Source organism: Sitophilus oryzae, unplaced genomic scaffold (genome assembly GCF_002938485.1).
Source record: "Sitophilus oryzae breed Bouriz unplaced genomic scaffold, Soryzae_2.0 scaffold_816_pilon_pilon, whole genome shotgun sequence".
In the NCBI taxonomy this organism is placed as follows: Eukaryota; Metazoa; Arthropoda; class Insecta; order Coleoptera; family Curculionidae; genus Sitophilus; species Sitophilus oryzae.
In genome coordinates this window covers 54,461-72,519 of record NW_022147435.1, presented here as the reverse complement: position 1 = coordinate 72,519, position 18,059 = coordinate 54,461, and the positions used below count along the sequence as shown (strand labels likewise).

The window sequence follows — 18,059 nt, the reverse complement described above, 5'->3', positions numbered from 1 at the left end:
ACAAAGAAAGTAAAAAGATTAACTTTTCTTAAAAATTTATTTGGGTTTGATTTTTTAATTTTTTTGTTAATATACGACTTAGTATAGAGGGCGCCCGATTGAAATTATAATCGATTGGAATTTCAAAAGCTAATATGACGCCGTTTTTTTGTCGTTTGACCATACTGTATACATTAAATGCTTTTTAACAATCTAATGGTTTTTATCAATAAAACCAAAATTGAAATAGTTTTTGAATCGGGGATGGACGTTTACGTGACTCATCTCGTTTTTGTGTATTTTGTTGCGTAAAATACCCGTAAAAAACAGTATAAAATGTAAAAAAAACACTAATAAAAAAATTAAAAATGGCATTTCCCTTTCTTCTGAACATACATTTTTTATTCGTTCTGTCTAAATTTCGACTTCTACACAAAATAAAAAACAAATATAATAAAAAAATTAACAAACAGGATAAAACAAATTAAAATATCACTTTTACAAAGGTAATTTAATAGCTTAAACGTACAGATAGTTTTAAAGGACCTTTAAAACTTTATATACATACGTTACGTTTTCTGAAAACGTAAAAACCTCAGAAAAATGCTTTTTACATATGAAAATAGTTTTTTACACGTAAAAAATATTTTTTTACACGTAAAAAATAGTTTTTACACGTAAAAATAGTTTTTACACGTAAAAAATATTTTTTACACGTAAAGAAATAGTTTTTTACACGTAATAAATAGTTTTTTACACGTAACAAATATTTTTTTCCACGCCCATCCCTGTTTTGATTTTTTTCCTAGAAATGTTCACTCATCATCACAACGCTCAGGGCTGTCCACCCTGTAAAAGGCCTACACCCACTACCCTCCCCTGTTTTATCATTGTACTGCTCCCAAATGTACCCCGTTTTGTAGTACTGTCTTATCACATTGTCCACCACATTCTTCCTGAGTTCTTCATAAACTTTTTTCGCTTGATCCTGATACGCCCCTTCGGTTTTCGAATAGTGGGCCAAAGCTTTGACGGCCAAAAAATTGATGTTCACCCATATTTGACCCCTCCAATATGGCGGATCGTGTTCAGTGTTCCTTTTCATGTAAAGCGGCGAATTTTTTGACAGCGATCTGAGTCCGTAGTCGGTCCAGATGAGGTTAGGATCGCGGATGTCCGTCAGTATTTTGCCGAGTTTTGGTGAGTTTGGTTCTAAAATTTGCAGTAAAAATGGAAAGACGTTGACGTATCCGAACGTGGAGTCTACCAAGCGGTATTCCGGTTGTTTTGAGACGGTTCTGATCATTTCGAGGTTCTGGTTTTGTTGTCTGGGCAGTGATTTGGGTCGTACTAATTTCACAGAGTCTGTATGAAGTCCGTAATCGGCGTATCTAGAGTGTAAAATAAAAATACTTCTAAAAATCTCCATATAAAGTTTTCTATTTGAAATTATTGTATTTAAATCACCCTGTATATCTATTATCTAAAATTATAGATTGGAGTAAAAATCTCAAATATTTTTTGGAAGGCTGGGTCACCCTGTATACACATTTTTGACCATAATATACAGGTTAAATTGGTATTAGAACACATTTTTTTTATTATATAATACGTCAACACTCTGTACAGAGATATAAGTACAATATGATCCAAAAAACGCGTAAGAGTGACCTTTGAATTTCCGATCGATGATAATTTCTGTCGGGTCAAGCTCTATGTGTCATTTATTAAAAATCGCTATAATAATTTGCCAAAAATTAATATTTATTATAGAAAAGAAATCAAGGAAAATCCAGACAAAAATGTATTTTTCAAAAATATTTTTTTTACATATAAATATTATTTTTTTGACAAATTTGTACGTTGGATACGAATTTCGCAAATTTTGTGCGAAACAATGACGTCTTCCTGTCTTTAAATGAATATTTTATTCATTTATTTTTGTCTCAGAAAACATACGAAATTCGGATGCACGAAAACTAAGCTTAACCTCGATCCGACAGAAATTACCGTCGATCGTCTTTTCAAAGGCTACCGTGACACCGTTTTTTTTTCTGTAATACAATCTTAAAAAACGTTGAATATATTATGTACTCGGCAAAGTATTCTTACCTCTCCGAAAAGTTAGACCAATGCAAGTTATCCATCAGCTCATTGTTGTACAGATAATCAGCAGTTTGCTGGTACTTTAAGAACGATTCTCGTCCTAAAATTATCCCTAAACGCGCCATAGTACTGGAGGCTACAGCCATCCAACAGTACAAATCAATATGTCTTTCAAGTTCAGTCGGATGTGAAGCTCTAAAATAGTTAAAACACATTTTTTAGCTGATTTTTTTCAAAAATAAAATTTTTTGGTACCTAGGGAAATCATCTAAACCCGATGTGAGCGTTTTTGGGTTCAATTCTCTATCCGTTAAAGGATCGCGACCTCTCCACCTATATGAACCCGCCACAGGTCCAATTTGTGTATTATTGAACCACTGGAACCAAGCCTGTTGTATAAAAATTTATTATTTTTTAACTGAATGAAAAAAAAATACAATTTTTTAAATTACTTGCAGTCTAGGATACAGTCTTTCAAGCATTGCCAACCTCTCGTTAGTAAAATCTTCCTCATACTTATCCAAAATATACTGTAAGGTCAAGAAAAACGTTGGAGGGTTCGCGTTCGTATTCCATTGTACCACAAACTCGGCAGGTACTTTCGCTACAGCCTCCAAGCCTAAAATCTGCTCCCTTGGTATCCAACCTTCCACATTAATCAAGTCAAACCAATGACCAATAATGTCCAGCTCTATATCCAGGTCCCATTGAGAAATTAAGAGTCCATGGAAGCCTTCATCCCATAGAAAACCTCTTGGGAAGAAACTCCTTGATGGTACTGCTGTATACAGTGGTGCCCTCCAGTAGTTTATGGGTTCTTTAGTATAGAAACTTTGTACCTTTGAGGCGCCATAGAAGTACCCTATGCCGCCAATCATATTGCTTAGTGCTGCTTGCGCGAAATTAATTTGTTTCTGGTTATAACTACAAAGATTAGCTGTAGATTAAGTTAAAATAAAGTATATAATTAATACCCTTTTGATTTTAATGCAAAAGTGTCCTCAAACCTTTGGTTAAATCTACTTTGATGCCATTCTAAGGATTCTGAATATAACTCTCCAACTAACTTATCTTTTCTATTGACTACTGTCTTAGATTCAAAGACTACATCTATACTAAACGGTAGTTTAGCTGTGACTTGTATTGCTACAAAATTTGGATCTTTCTGCGAAAAGCAATATCTAAGTCTTGAACTGATATAAATTATTGTACTTACTCTTTCAACTCCTACAGGGTTGATTTGTCCACCTAAAATTATTTTTCTGGGACCTTTTGGATTGTCTTGAGCAAGTCTTAAAGCTGATATCACAGTTTCTTTTAATAGGTTAAGTCCAGGAGATACAGTGCTCAAAAATGATTCGTGATCAATTTCGCCTGTTTGTGGGAAAAGTTTCATTTTAAACTCCCCCAAACTCGAAGTTTCTCCTCTTATGCCTGTGACTTCTGTTGCTGAGTTCGTGGGAGCTATGAAGCCTTCTGTTTCTGCATCCAGAGCAGCGTACCATATTATAGACACTTGTTCTGTTGGATCTATCATGTCCTTATACTTATTCTAGTAAAATATGTCTTAAAATGTGTTCAAACAGTGTACTAAAATAATGGATACTCACAATAACATCCACAGATATTCTTGCAGTCCATTCACCACCATTTTGGCCTCCTGGATTTTTTACAAAGGATGTGGTCAATATAAAAGGACCATCCTCTATATCCTGAACACCAAAACTGCTTCCATCATGTTGCAACCAGCCATATTTACTTAAATTATCTCCTTGTTCACACCAGTGTCTATAAAAGAAAGGAAATAATAATAAAATAAGCAAGAAAGTATTTTAATAATGTACCTGATACCATCACCTCCTGGTCGTAATCTCTTTGGAAAATACCACATTAGACCTGTTACCATGGAATGTGGATGCCTGGTTTTCAGGCCAAAGTATACTCCAGGCCTGTAAGAACCCCAAAATTGTTCGGGTACATTTAGGCCTGTCCTAGCTACCACCTTAAAAGTAAGACGCTTGTTGTATATAAAAAATAATAGTTGTGGAAACGTTACCTTTTTATTATCGAAAGGGGTGTTTACTCTAGTTTCTAAGTAACCCATATAACCGAAAATTATAGCAACACCTAAAACTATAACTAGAACTAATTGCTTCCAGAAGTGAAAGACGTTTTTCTGCCTCGGGATTTTTGTGTTTGGAGAACTACTTCCATTGCTACTACTGCTATTTCTACTCTTTGTTTCTTTACTGCTTTCCGGCAAGTTTTTACGTTGTCTTGCCATGTTATTTAAACAAAAATTCAGGTTTTAAAATAATTTCTTCGAAAATTTTGACTTTGACAACCGTAAGTTAGGTTAGAAATAATCTGAATTTTGCCCACAGATAAAATCGTTGATATTTACGTGCCACAGATAACGACTAGAAAATATTTTGTTTTATCTTTATCGCGCTTGGTGATTTATTGATCAAACTTCTTTTTCTACAAAAAAAAATGACAGCAGACGATTGACAAAACAAACAACCTTGACTTTTACGTTGTCAACAAAATGTATGTTTATTTTTCTATTTAAAAATGATAAAAATGTCCTGTTTGCGTGATCATTTATATTGTATCCAGTTTGTCAAGCACATTTGCAGGGGGGATAGTGTCGTATTTATAGCGTCAATCACGCCAATTCATCGACTTGATATATAACTCCAAGCGCCAGGTATTTATAAAAATAACATAATGTCGAGCGAAACAATTCAGCCCTGCAATTTGACTTGCGTTAAAAAAATGGGGCAAAATGGAATCGTGCAGCCTCTTTTAACTGATTTATATCAAATTACAATGGCCTATGCGTATTGGAAGGCCGGAAAAACCTCTGCAAACGCGGTATTTGATTTGTTTTTCCGCAAAAACCCGTTCCATGGAGAATTTACCATCTTTGCCGGTTTAGAAGAATGCCTTAAGTTTCTTGAGAAGTTCTCATATTCAGAAAGTGATATAGAATATATAAAACAAATCCTACCCAGTCACATTGAACAAGAATTTTATGAATACTTGAGTTCCCTAACCGCAAAAGATTTAAAAGTATATGCTGTAGAAGAAGGAACAGTTGTCTTTCCTAGAGTGCCTTTGTTGCGAGTTGAAGGGCCCCTTATAGTGGCACAGTTAGTCGAAACAACTCTTTTAACCCTTGTAAACTTTGCAAGTCTCATGGCTACCAATGCTGCACGATACAGAATGGCTGCAGGTAACCTGAAATTGTTTGAATTCGGCCTTAGAAGAGCTCAAGGACCCGATGGAGGTCTCTCAGCTTCAAAATACAGTTACATAGGAGGTTTTGACGGTACTAGCAACGTCCTGGCTGGAAAACTGTTTAATATTCCTGTTAAAGGAACTCATGCCCACTCATATGTAACATCTTTCAGTGATTTCTCTGAACTAATCACTAAAGAACTACATCCAAAAGATGGTGGACCTTCTAAAGATATTCTGGAGTTAGCTATAGGGTTTAGGAAACGTCTCATATCAATTTTTAATGTTTTACTGTCTGAAGTCAGTGATGGGGAATTAGCTGCTTTTGTGTCGTTTGCCATAGCTTTTCCGGAGAATTTTATGGCACTGGTTGACACGTATGATGTTAAAAAGAGTGGATTAATTAATTTTTGTGCAACTGCTTTGGCTTTGAATGAAGTAGGGTACAGAGCAGTTGGTATCAGGTTAGACAGTGGAGACTTAGCATATCTTTCTAACATTGCCCGATCATACTTCAAGAAAGTTGAAGAAGAGTACAAGATTTCATACTTCAGTAGCCTAATAATCATGGCATCGAATGATATAAACGAGGAAACAATATTGAGCTTGAACGAACAAGGACATTGCATTGATGCTTTCGGTATCGGTACACACCTGGTAATTTTTTGAAATTTATGTTTTGTGATTTTTTTAAATCAATTTTTTTGACAGGTAACTTGTCAAAAACAGCCTGCTCTAGGGTGTGTGTACAAAATGGTCGAGCTGGATGAACGTCCACGTATTAAACTGAGTCAGGATGTGGAAAAAGTGACAATTCCAGGGAAAAAAGATGCTTACAGGCTGTATGGTGAAACTGGATACGCATTGATAGATATTTTGCAAAGGAATTTAGAAGATTCTCCTGCTGAAGGGAAGAAAGTTTTATGCAGGTATGTACAATGGATATTTCAAGTAATAACATCAGTAAAAATTGTTTTTGTAGACACCCATTTCAAGAATCTAAAAGGGCATTTGTTAAGCCCTCCAGCGTGAAAAAACTTCACCAGTTGAGTTTTAATCAAGGCAAAATCTGTAAACCTCTGAAAAATCTACAGGAGGTTAGAAAAACTGTGGAGCAGTCTTTGAAAATCTTGAGGCCTGACATCAAGAGAACGCTAAATCCCACACCGTACAAAGTGTCTGTCAGTGATGATTTGTATCAGTTTCTCCATACTTTGTGGCTGGAAAATGCTCCTATTGGGGAGTTGTCATAGAATTAAAGGATTTAGTAGTTTGGTGTAAGATTCCACCATAGATTTGCATAGGTTTTAGGCTGTTTTTAAACAGGTAGGTATCAGAAACAGTGGCCTTAAAATAGTTCACTTTTTTGAGCATTTATTAGACCTGGTATATTCCATTTTTTGATTTTTTTATTTTTATTAAGATATATTTCGTAGTTTAAGAAAAAAAAGTGTTCATAATTTTTAGCAGGGATGGGTCTCACTAAACAAATTGATTTCTTACACGTAAAAAATAGTTTTTTACGTTAAGTTTTTCTTTGGCTTGCCCATCCCTGGTTTTTAGTGTATCTAAGATAAAGAGCTTTATTAATACCAAATTTCTAAACTGTTATCGCTGTGTGCACATATAGCTCGTAAGTTTATTATTAATTTACTTAAAAGATTTAGAGATAGTTAAGAAGAGTGTTATTATACAGAGCATTTATGTTGTGTACTTAAAATATTTTATATCGTTTTCTACGCGTATCATGTTATATTTAATTTGTTTACTTAGTATTTTAGAACTATGTAGTACAAATTATAGTGTATTATTACCTACTAGGTGTTATTTTGTTTTTAAAGTGACTGACACAAACTTATTCACTAAATTTTTATATTTATAAGTTTATTTGGTTGGTAAAATATTTAAAAACAAGAATAAACTTTATTTTAAAAATATGTTCCTTTTTAAGGATAATATGATTTAAAAGCGTGCTTTATTAATAGATAAAACATTATTTCCTATACCATACAATAATTGAAAAAAAAAACAGTGTCACAGTAACCTTTGAAATGAAGATCGCTGTCATTTTATTTGTAAAATATCATCGATCGTCATTTCCATGGCAACTGGACGCCGTTTTTTTTCGCTCATACGGTATAAGGGGCCTGGAATTGTATTTATAACTTTAATTCAGTTATTTTCAGCAATTTTAAAACTAAATTCGGTATATTTTCTCTTAATTCGTGAATAAATTAAAAACAATGCTCAATGAAAGTGGTTTGTCGCATTTTTATTGGCTAGTATTGATCATTACAACGTTGATCATTACATCTTCATCTTCTACTGTTTTAAAGACTTATGTATATTATTTGAACGTTTTTTTACGAATTTGTTAAAATAAACTCACTAGCTTTTATGATATTTTTCTGTTACGTAATTTTATATAGCTATTCGGAAACGACTTGACAACATCGCAGGTTCCCTCGTAGGTTTCAACGATTTTTCAGTTGTTTTAGAAAAAAATAAATTAGCATAGAGTATTTGTTCATAATCTTTATTTTAGTGCATTACTTAGCCTTTCTATCAAGTAAGTACTCGAAATTTTAAGTTTTTCTTGTTAATTTGTGATTTTTGATCGAAAAAAACTGCTATTGTTCTTCAAGTCATGGATTTGTTTTGGCAAAGGTCGGTATCGACTTCGATATTTTTCGACAGCCTTATTATTGCATAAATTAAGGATAAATTGTTGTTTTTTGAATTTTTGATTTAATTTTCCATTAAACTAATAAATTTTCATTTCTTTGGAATGTATTATTATTGTTTATAATTTTCTTCACTTTTTTTTAATCGATATGTCAGATTGAACGCAAGAAAAAACAATTTTGCTGTTTTGAAAATCGCGGTTTCATGGCAAAGCTGATGCGATTCTTCTGTCAAATATTAATTTGTCTTTTGAATAATTTAATTTATTTTTGTTTTTACTTATTAACTAGATTAATAATTAAAATAAAACAAGATAAATTCTTGATTTGTGATTCAGTTTTTGCATGCTTTTAATATGGATATTGTTGTTTCATTATGATTATGCATATACTGCGATTCTGGTAAGCAAAATAAATTGTTTTTGTTTATATTGGCTTAAATATATTGAACGATAACAAAGTAATTTAATGTCGCGAAAAATGCACTGAATGTTCACAAACGCATTTATTTATTATGCAGTGCTTTTTAAGTATACTTAATGCATTTAATTTTTTACAAAAACATTTGGTTAAATAATATATAATTGAGATATTGTTTTAAAACATGTTTCTGTCAGTTTTCAGTTTTCTTGTGTAGTTTTTTTAATCTTATTTTTTTTTATGAAATTACTACATCATATACACGGTGTTTCAAGTAAAAATGCCCATTAGAGAAAAGTTACGCCTTGCTGAATCCTGATAACGTCATTAGGTTTCGAAATCTAAAAAATCCGAATACTTCCGAAGATTTCGGAATTTTTTTCGGACGTTTTTTTACTTGTTATCTCTATTTTTCTGGCTACTTCATAATACCTTATGATCGAAAACAAACGGCGTCAAAGACAGGTGGGAAATGAGATCGATGATAATTTTGGCTAGGTCAATCTCTAGACTAGTCATCTTCTAAAAATTACAACATTCCAACTGGCAGTAAGCGCCATTAAAAAAATAAAGAAGAGTATAGGCCAAGTAACGACGTCTAGAGCTTGACCTCGCCAAAATTATCATCGATTGTCATTCCCAGCCGTCTTTGACGCCGTTTTTTTCAATTGTATGGTATTTGACAATACAAATTTCATATTCTCATTGAAACTTTTGCGGCTCTACAAGTTTCTGTTACTAGATTTTCAATATCTACATAATAACTTGTAAAAAATTATTTTTATATAGAAAAATTATATACTATAAAATTTTCTAACACAAAAATCTATTTTTCAAACATAATTTAATCACAAGTTTAAACTAGAAAATTGTTATTCAAAATTTGCTGTGCCTTTTTTCTTATATTAATGCATCGTGTGATAAAAATCCAGCGTCAAAAGACCGACGACCGATGATATCCTCTATGTAAACATTACATGGGCATGGGAAATTTCAGTTTTCATTTCAAAGCCAACCCTGATGCTTTTTTCGTTCTTATAGTAAAATATGATCGAAAAAAAAACGGCGTCAGCGATGGTTTTGAAATGAAGATCACTGTCATTTTATATGTAAATACGGTATAATTTTTATGTCATTTTTTATAACATTATAAAGGTCTACGCACATTATCATTTATTGGAATTTCATCATACTTTGGTGTTTTTATTTGATTTATTGGGAAAATACTCATTAAAACACTCGTATAAAACAGAACAAATTATTTATTAATTTCCCTATTTTGTACAATTCTTAAAATAAATATATATAAAACAGAAAAATCTTTTTTACACAATATCAACAAAAAAGAGTAGGGCCTTGGCAGTGACACCATTCGACGATTTCGATGAAAATTGATACATTTTTAACAAAAATAAATCTAGAAAAATAACATTAACAACACAATAGTGATATATAATATGTATAAATATGTATGTATAAAGTGGGGGTAAAAAGAAATAATGTAAAATATGAGCACGTTCAGTAACAAGGCCCTTATTGTATTATCATTTAACTTTGACGTTGTCTGTTGACAAGAAGCAGTTCGTGTTTTTCGATTGGTAAAGCATTTTTATGGCAGTGGCGTGCTCACTTGACCTTGAGGATTTTTTTCACGGCTTCTACCACGTCTTCGGGGCGCGGTAAAGCTGCAGCTTCTAAACTTTTTGTGTATGGCATGGGAATATCAGCACCTATAGATAAAAATTATTTTTTAGTTCATAACTGATGATGATGTGATCTGAAATCTGATGGAGATTTATATTATGATTTCCTATTCTTCAGACTTTTACTTATCTCTTCAGTTAGATTAAGTAATTCTGTGCTGACCTTTGAATAAGGAGATTAAAGAAGGAACATATAAAAAAACTTATCGAAATTTATCGCATTCAAAAAACCAAATATATATACCAAATACCATGTGAATGCGATACATTTTACATTGGTGAAACATCTAGACCCTTAAATGTTCAAATTAAAGAACATAAAGATTATTTAAGAAAGGGAGATTTTCACAAATCTAAGATTTGTCTGCATTTATGGGACACAGGGCACAGAATAAATTTTAATAACGCCAAAATTATAATGAAAGAAGCGATAGCCTCTAAAAGAAAAATAAAAGAGGCTTTTTTAATACAATCGAATAAAAAATAAATGTATTGCTCATGCATCTGTAGATGATAGTAATGTATGACAATCGCTTTTTTGATTTTAAAGAACATAACGTAAAAATAAACATAACATAAGTAAAAATTAAAAATAATCATACAGAAAGTTTGGGCTTTTTGGTTTTACATTATTAAGTAATTGTTATCAGGTAGTAATTGTGTGTTAATTTTGAAGTTTAACTTGTTATAATGCATAGACAAACAAATAAAAAGAGACTGGCAAATTAAAGGGCAAAGAGAGGGACAACGTTCCCGTAGCGCAACTCAGAACGCAACATTTCGTTCTATTTATGTTGATCTGCGCATTGCGTCTATTGGGCCCACTATCTCATTCTAATATAACAAGAGAGAAAGAAGCAACCATATAAAACGTAATTTCTAAATAGAAATTAGAACAGTCGCCTTTCGTTTACGTCATCATGACAACCAAGATGACAACATCATGACAATTCGTCATGTTTGTTAATTTTTCTTTTGGTGATTTACCTTTTTTTCTAAACTCTCCATTTTAATGACTTATGAATATGGATGACTATGGATAGGGAACAAATTCCTTTATTCTATATAGGTATTTATATTTTGTTAGTTATAATTTTCGGTTATACTGTTTGTTATTTTATTTGCTGCAGGAGCCAGTATCATCTATTTTTTGTATGTATTGGTGCCCCTTTTCTCTGATAGATATGTTAAAGACACCCGGTAAAATAAAAGTAAGTAGTTATATTTATCATCTTATTAAGAAAAAAGTAGAAGTCCCCTCTCTTAACATAACAAATTAATACAATTAATTTTTTTCATTTTTTGGGTAGGTAGTTTATAGCTGGTTTATAGTAACCAGAAACTTTATTAATATACCTATTTTACTTTTGTTTTAGGATTAAAACTGGACTTGAAAATGGTTCAGGATCATGATTCTCGTAAAGTCTTCTTTGCTTGGATATTCACTTTGTTATTGCAATTAGGCAGTTTTTTCGAAAATGAGATTTTTAATGCCCTTAAAAAAAAAAAAATTGGCCGATCGTTTCCTGAAACAGTCAGTTCTTCTGCATTTAAAATTGGTAGGTGGGTGGCATAAACACTGTTTTTTTTGTTATTATATTATAAAAGTTTATTTATTTTTATGTATAAATAGATATGTTTATAAAACAGTACAATTTTTGCTTTTTTTATAATTTCCCTTATAATAGTAGTATTCTTTCATTCTGAAAGAAACTGAAAATTTTCACTTAAACTGATTTATTCCCTACACCACGTTCCCTTTACGTGGTATCGGGAATAAATCAGTTTAAGTGAAAATTTTCAGTTTCAGAATGAAAGAATACTACTAATAATGGCTAATTTAAATTTTCCGCCAGCCAGAATGTGCGATAATGTCTTACCATACGTTTTATACCTATCTCTCTCTCTCTCTCTCTCTCTCTTTTTCATATAAAGCATACATAATAAAGAAAGATAGCAATAAAGACGTACGTCCTGCTATGATCCTGCTAATTGGTTTCAAAATTGTTATTCTGAGTTGCGCTACGGGAACGCGGTCCCACTCTTTACCATGAGATTTGTCAGTCTTTTTTTATTTGTTCGTCTATGCAAATAGTTCAATTTAAATATTTTAAATAGTTTTTTTTCTTTATTTGTATTTTTTTGCTTACGACGACGGAAAGAGATAAACTTTCCGAAACGTTAAGCATTTTTTTCTTTGCTAGGCAAATTTTTATTACTGTAAAAACTTCTGTCACGCAGTGTCCGTTTAGGTTTAACCCAGAAGTGTTTACAAAAAATAACTATTTTATTTTGTAGATTTTTCTTTGCAGTGCAGTGGCGAAATACCCATAAAGGATTTTTTTTTGGAGAGATCATTCCTTAATCTTTTTATTCAAAGGTGCTGACGGTACTTACCTGTTATTCTAACAGCAGGTTGGTCTAGGTGATAGAAAACTTCACTTTCCATCAGCCTAGCCAAAATTTCAGCTCCTATACCGCACGACGGCCAACCCTGTTCCACTGAGATCAAGTGATTCGTTTTGACGACCGATTTTATAATGGTTTCAAAGTCTAGAGGCCTCAAAGATCTGTAAAAGTCGATAATTTTCTTGATGAAAAATAATTTTTAACGATTTTTAAGTATTTTTTACCTTAAATTGATTACTTCAGCTTCGATACCTTTACCTGCCAAGGTTTTTGCAGCTTCTAACGACGTCTCGACAGCCTTAGAATGTGCTACGATAGTTACGTGTTTACCTGTGTCACAAAAAATAACATTAGAAGAATTACAAATTATACTTCTTCAAAATTACCAATACGCTTTTAGAATCTCTAAAATATCGCGTTGTCTATTTAAATATATATTTTTTGTCAAGAACTGGTGACATTTGACAGTGTATGTCATTTTTGCTAATAAGTCTTTAAACTTGACTAAAAATCCTATATTTTAGTTTTTAAAAGAGTGTTATAGCTCAAAAAATTAAAGCTAGGTAGCTGATTGTGTTATAATTAAAAAGTAGTTCAAAAGAACCATTCCTGTCTTACCTGGTCTTTCGACTTTCGCTTTGCCAATGGGTAACAAGTAATCCGTTCCTAGCGCCTCATCAGACATTGGGTAGGCAACACCGTACAATAATTCGTTTTCTAGAAAGACCACAGGATCTGGGTCCCTAATAGCTGCCTTGAGAAGACCTTTGTGGTCTTCGGATGTGTAGGGGGAGATTACCTGTTGAAAATATCTTTGAATTACGAATATACAGGGTGTCTCAATATGTCTGTTCTAATAAAATACTTTATTTTGCATAGTAAATTTGAAGATTTTTGTCTTGTTTCGCAAATCTAAAGGCGCATTCTCACGACTTCATTCTCACAAGTTGGTCTCCGTTGGGTTAACGCAGCAGTGTTCAGAAAAAATAATTATTTTATTTTGTAGATTTTTTTAGAGTGGTGGCGAAATAACCATAGGACTTTTTTGAAGAAATATATTTCATCATTTCATCCCATTTTATTTGAAAAAATTGGCGCCGGGAGGCACGTATAGCCGCCCATACTAAAATATGTTAATAAAAAGTTGGTAGGCAGTTCTTTTAGTTTCAAAGTAAAGGAATTTTTCCAATTTTGGTCGGCGGTTATTTCCCCTATCCGCCACCTGGGGTCGCGTCCCAGGGTCGGGAGTTTGGAGTTCTCGACACGGATTTTCTCAAAAACGGACTACGGAAACACGGAATATCTCAAAAACTACGACTTTGACTGATTTTGATGTTATTACAAATTTTGTTGCAAATAATATTCATAATTTTAAATTAAAAACCGCGTTTCGCTAGCTACTGTAATTTTGGAGTTACGATTTTTTAAAATTTTTAACCCCCTCCCATAACCAACCCCTCACCCCCACCCCCACCAAAAACTATTGGCCAGATTCTCGGGTGCCACAGTATTTTTGTTACAAATTTGGTTAAAATCGGTTTAGCGATTTTTGAGTTATCGTGTTATTGAAACAAGGATAGAACTCTTGGTTTAACAGGATACCCTTAAAAAATTAGAGTATTTTATTAAAACAGAGAATACTGAGACGATACACATTGTAAAAGTTTTAGAAAAGTGATCTTACTTTGAGACCAGGACAGTGAGCATACCACGCGCCATAACACTGAGAGTGCTGAGCTGCCACACCTGCTGCAGCTCCATTAGGGCCCCTTTTTTATTAAAAAGCATAATTAATAGTTTTAAAATCGCGATTTTTTAAATTTTTACCTACCGGAATACAATAGGAACGTTTACTCTACCGGCAGACATGTAAAAAGTTTTTGCCGCCGAATTGATGATTTGATCTATGGCTTGCATGGCGAAATTGAAGGTCATGAACTCGCAGATGGGGCGGAGGCCTGCCATAGCCGCCCCCGTGGCGATACCTATATAAAACAATAATATTTACTACAAAATGTTTGTAGGAATTTCCTTTATATTTTTCTTTGTTCAAGTCTTGTGTTCAATCAAGTATAAAGATGATAAGGAAGGTCGTGACCATATCGTAACTTTAAAGCCAATATAATTAATAATACATCCATACTTTTAATGAAAGGAAAACAAGATTATGGTGTTTAAAATAGCCAGAAAAACAAGTTATTTTTTAAAAAAGACATCTTAAAGATAATGTCAATGCATATACATTTAATTAAATATTTTAATTGTTATTTCCTTAAAAATACAGAGTCGCTGACATGTATGGGAAGAGTCGATTATTAGGTAAAATATACGAGGTACCACAAAAAGTTAAATATAAAAGTTATAGGGTTTTTGAATGTCTATTAGCGAGTAATAAATTTAAGTATAGCGGGTCGGTGTCATAAAGTCGTGGCACATAAAAGTTTAATTTTGTTAATTGTATATTATTGCATTTTTCGGTTCTTCCTTCAATTCTAAGCAAAAATCGAAATACACACAATGTACCTTCACAAGTAATATCACTTAAACAATTTGATTTCATTAACTTCGTAAACTGTGGTACTTAATAATATTTGACATTAATTCTCAAGTTATTAGCATTGATAGATGTATAAAATGAGAGTATATCAAGTCTGGAAATTACAAAATTTTCGTTTAACATTTTAATTCTTCAATTTATGTATATTGTGTATTACAATTATTGCTTAAAACTGAAGGATGAATTGAAATATGCATTTAAAAAAAATAAATATGCCACAACTTTATGACCGACCCTGTATACTTAAATTTACTACTAGCTACTAGACATTTAAAAACCCTATAACTTATGTACTTAACTTTTTGCGGTACCTTGTATATTTTACCTAATAATCGACCGTTCCCATACATATCAGCTAGCCTGTATGTTGATAAAAAAAATGATAATATACAAAAACAATCTTGTTTTTTAAAGACATTCCTAGATTAATACATTTTGCAGATAAATACACGTGTTGTCTACATTTTTAATATGTATTTACAATTATTTTTCATATTTTATTAATACGCCAGAAATACTTTAATTAATTTGTGGGATTTTAATTCTAAATTCTATTTTTAATGAAATGAAAACAAAATTATTGAGTTTAAATTAGCCAGAAAAACAACTTATTTTTTAAAAGCCATCTTAAGAAGATATGTCAATATAATTAAATATATAAAAACAGTATGATTTTTTTAAGACATACACTAGATTAATAGGTACATTTTGTAGATAAAATATACCTACCTGTTATCTAGATTTTTAAAATGTATTTAAAATTATGTTTCATGTTTTATTAATAAGCGAGAAATAATTTAATTAATCTATAAGATTTAATTTTTTAGTTCTAAATTATTAATCCACAAATAAATATTGATATATTATTAGACTAAAGTTTTTTCAAGAAATATAACAGAAAAATAAAATCAAATGAAGTATTCTGGATCATTTGTGTGTTTATATTATCTCTTACATAATGGATGACAAAAATAATAGCAAATCCCAGCATTTTAAAAGATAATATTCCTATCTTCTCTAAATTTACTCCTACATCGTAATGATCATTAGTTATATAGAAAATAACAGAAATTATCTCAATAATTATTTGACATTCAAACTTTTTTCCAATGCAAGGAAATCAGTCTAAAAACTTTTTAAATAACCTTCACAAACTATAGTAAAATACTTTAACCTTAGTAATTATTTTGTTTATAGATTATTTTTTGGAAAAATGGCTTTAATAAAATAAGATCTTTACCTGTAAAGCCCATTTCAGTTATAGGGGTATCAATAACTCTTTTGTCTCCGTATTTCTTCCACAGTCCTCTTGTAACTTTGTAAGCCCCATCGTACTGAGCTACTTCTTCACCCATAACAAAAACTCTTTCGTCCCTTTCCATTTCTTCATCGATAGCTGAGTTCAGGGCATCTCTAGAAGATAATTGATTCTTTTAGCATCCACAATGAATAAATTACTGTTAATTGTGTTAAAATATCTACCTTACTGTAAGCTGTTTGGCTCCCAAAGCCTTTGAAGTGGAGAAGTTTCTTCTGCTCAGTACTTTACCTAATGTGGTCATGTTCTTCATGGTTATTGTGCCCCTCGAAGCCATACTATATGGGGTTTTGAAAGACTAGGAAAGTTGTACCTTATCTTGGCTGTTCCAGGCTACTGTAGCTTACTTTTTTCAAGGTGACTGAGGTCGAAGGCGTGTTAGAAGTGCTGTTTATCGGTAGAAAGGCTTCAGAACCGCAGCAAGTCGAATACGTAACCGGGCATGTGACGTTATCTCAAACTTCATGCGTCAATCGAGAATTTCCTCGTCTTCTATGTTTCAATTTCAAAATTTATGAATAAAGTTAGGTTAAGTAAGACTTATTGGTGAAAATTCGTGTCCTGATTTAGTTCTTTAACATAACATTATTACTATGTAAGACATACTTTGCAGTAGCGGCCAATTTCTAAATTTTTAATTAAAGAAAAACTAAAAAATATATTCTAAATTTAAATTTCCAACACCCTGTATATGACAACCGCAGTCGCCCTCTGGTGGAATTTGCTTGAACTACGCTTAGTTCACAATTTTTTCAATAGGTAGAGCCACAGGAACATGTAGTTCGGCACTTGCTCAAGAGATGGCGCCGAGCATTCCCTAGTTCAAGAAAATATTGAGAGATGTCGCTACACTTAACTTATAACTTAGCTATTTTGTAACAGATGGCGCCACTAATCCCATATTAATTTTGCTAGAACGTAATAGATGGCGCCACTAGTAATATTGAACACCGCCATCTATTGAAAAATTTATGTATTAATTAGCAATTAAAAAACCTGTAGCGACATCTGTTGGTGAAAATAGCAACTTTTTTCTTCTATGTTTTATAAATATCACAGAGGAAAAAAATAAACACCATGAAGTTTTATCAAGATATTGTTTATTTATTTGACAAGAGATTCAAGAGTTTTTTATAATCCATGTTTATTTTGGTTTGCAAAAAAAACCTATCAACTAAATTTGTTTAGGGTTGCATGCAACCAGTAATACAAAAATGTTAAAATCATACTTCCGAAGGAGCCACTTTTCTCTGTTCTAAAGCTTCATATTTTTATGCGAAATTACAAGTATTTCTTTTTTTAAGTAAATCTTTTTTTTAGTCGACAATTTTTACAAGAATTATTTTAAGTAATGGATTGTATATGGATTGTCAAGATTTTCATTTGTTTTTTACGTCGGTGTTGCCAAGACATTATTCAAGTCATGAAAACTAATCTAGTTCAATATATTTGTAAGTATATAACGAATAAAACCGTTATAAAATCATGGTAAATCTAATAAAATATAATATAAACATTGTTTCAATGCAATAAAATTTATAATAATTTTTTAGCATTATCCTGGCATTATATACAGCAAAAAATGATCAATCTGACAACGTTGACAGTGCGCCATTTTCCGTTGTTAGCAGCTTGAAGTT

General features: G+C 32.0%; 3 protein-coding genes across 3 annotated transcripts; 1 reads left to right on the top strand and 2 right to left on the bottom strand.

The window, feature by feature from the left end:
• Window positions 1-756: 756 nt before the first annotated feature.
• On the bottom strand, window positions 757-4,452 carry LOC115889614 (mannosyl-oligosaccharide glucosidase). Its single transcript, XM_030909663.1, has 9 exons — window positions 4,142-4,452; window positions 3,930-4,087; window positions 3,696-3,873; window positions 3,302-3,637; window positions 3,060-3,250; window positions 2,538-3,009; window positions 2,341-2,474; window positions 2,092-2,280; window positions 757-1,370 (listed from the first exon to the last, which is right to left on the bottom strand). Exons 1-9 carry the CDS (start codon window positions 4,367-4,369, stop codon window positions 785-787), a joined length of 2,472 nt encoding a protein of 823 aa, XP_030765523.1. The 5' UTR covers window positions 4,370-4,452; the 3' UTR covers window positions 757-784.
• Window positions 4,453-4,590: 138 nt separating this feature from the next.
• On the top strand, window positions 4,591-8,118 carry LOC115889615 (nicotinate phosphoribosyltransferase-like). The gene is made up of 3 exons (XM_030909664.1): window positions 4,591-5,985; window positions 6,040-6,257; window positions 6,311-8,118. The coding sequence occupies exons 1-3, from the start codon at window positions 4,816-4,818 to the stop codon at window positions 6,579-6,581; spliced, it is 1,659 nt and encodes a 552-aa protein (XP_030765524.1). The 5' UTR covers window positions 4,591-4,815; the 3' UTR covers window positions 6,582-8,118.
• Window positions 8,119-9,676: 1,558 nt separating this feature from the next.
• Window positions 9,677-17,074, bottom strand: LOC115889617 (pyruvate dehydrogenase E1 component subunit beta, mitochondrial-like). Its single transcript, XM_030909666.1, has 8 exons — window positions 16,584-17,074; window positions 16,342-16,514; window positions 14,376-14,529; window positions 14,229-14,313; window positions 13,163-13,343; window positions 12,769-12,874; window positions 12,533-12,705; window positions 9,677-10,162 (listed from the first exon to the last, which is right to left on the bottom strand). Exons 1-8 carry the CDS (start codon window positions 16,694-16,696, stop codon window positions 10,059-10,061), a joined length of 1,089 nt encoding a protein of 362 aa, XP_030765526.1. The 5' UTR covers window positions 16,697-17,074; the 3' UTR covers window positions 9,677-10,058.
• Window positions 17,075-18,059: the final 985 nt, after the last annotated feature.

Coding starts and splice junctions, on each gene's coding strand:
- LOC115889614 (XM_030909663.1), bottom strand. CDS start 4,369: ATGGCAAGACAACGTAAAAACTTGCCGGAAAGCAGTAAAGAAACAAAG. Junction 4,088..4,141: donor CCCCTTTCGATAATAAAAAG/GTAACGTTTCCA, acceptor CTTACTTTTAAG/GTGGTAGCTAGGACAGGCCT. Junction 2,281..2,340: donor GGTTTAGATGATTTCCCTAG/GTACCAAAAAAT, acceptor TAACTATTTTAG/AGCTTCACATCCGACTGAAC.
- LOC115889615 (XM_030909664.1), top strand. CDS start 4,816: ATGTCGAGCGAAACAATTCAGCCCTGCAATTTGACTTGCGTTAAAAAA. Junction 5,986..6,039: donor TCGGTATCGGTACACACCTG/GTAATTTTTTGA, acceptor TTTTTTTGACAG/GTAACTTGTCAAAAACAGCC. Junction 6,258..6,310: donor GGGAAGAAAGTTTTATGCAG/GTATGTACAATG, acceptor TTGTTTTTGTAG/ACACCCATTTCAAGAATCTA.
- LOC115889617 (XM_030909666.1), bottom strand. CDS start 16,696: ATGGCTTCGAGGGGCACAATAACCATGAAGAACATGACCACATTAGGT. Junction 14,314..14,375: donor AACGTTCCTATTGTATTCCG/GTAGGTAAAAAT, acceptor TTAATAAAAAAG/GGGCCCTAATGGAGCTGCAG. Junction 10,163..12,532: donor ACCTGCTGTTAGAATAACAG/GTAAGTACCGTC, acceptor TTTTATCTATAG/GTGCTGATATTCCCATGCCA.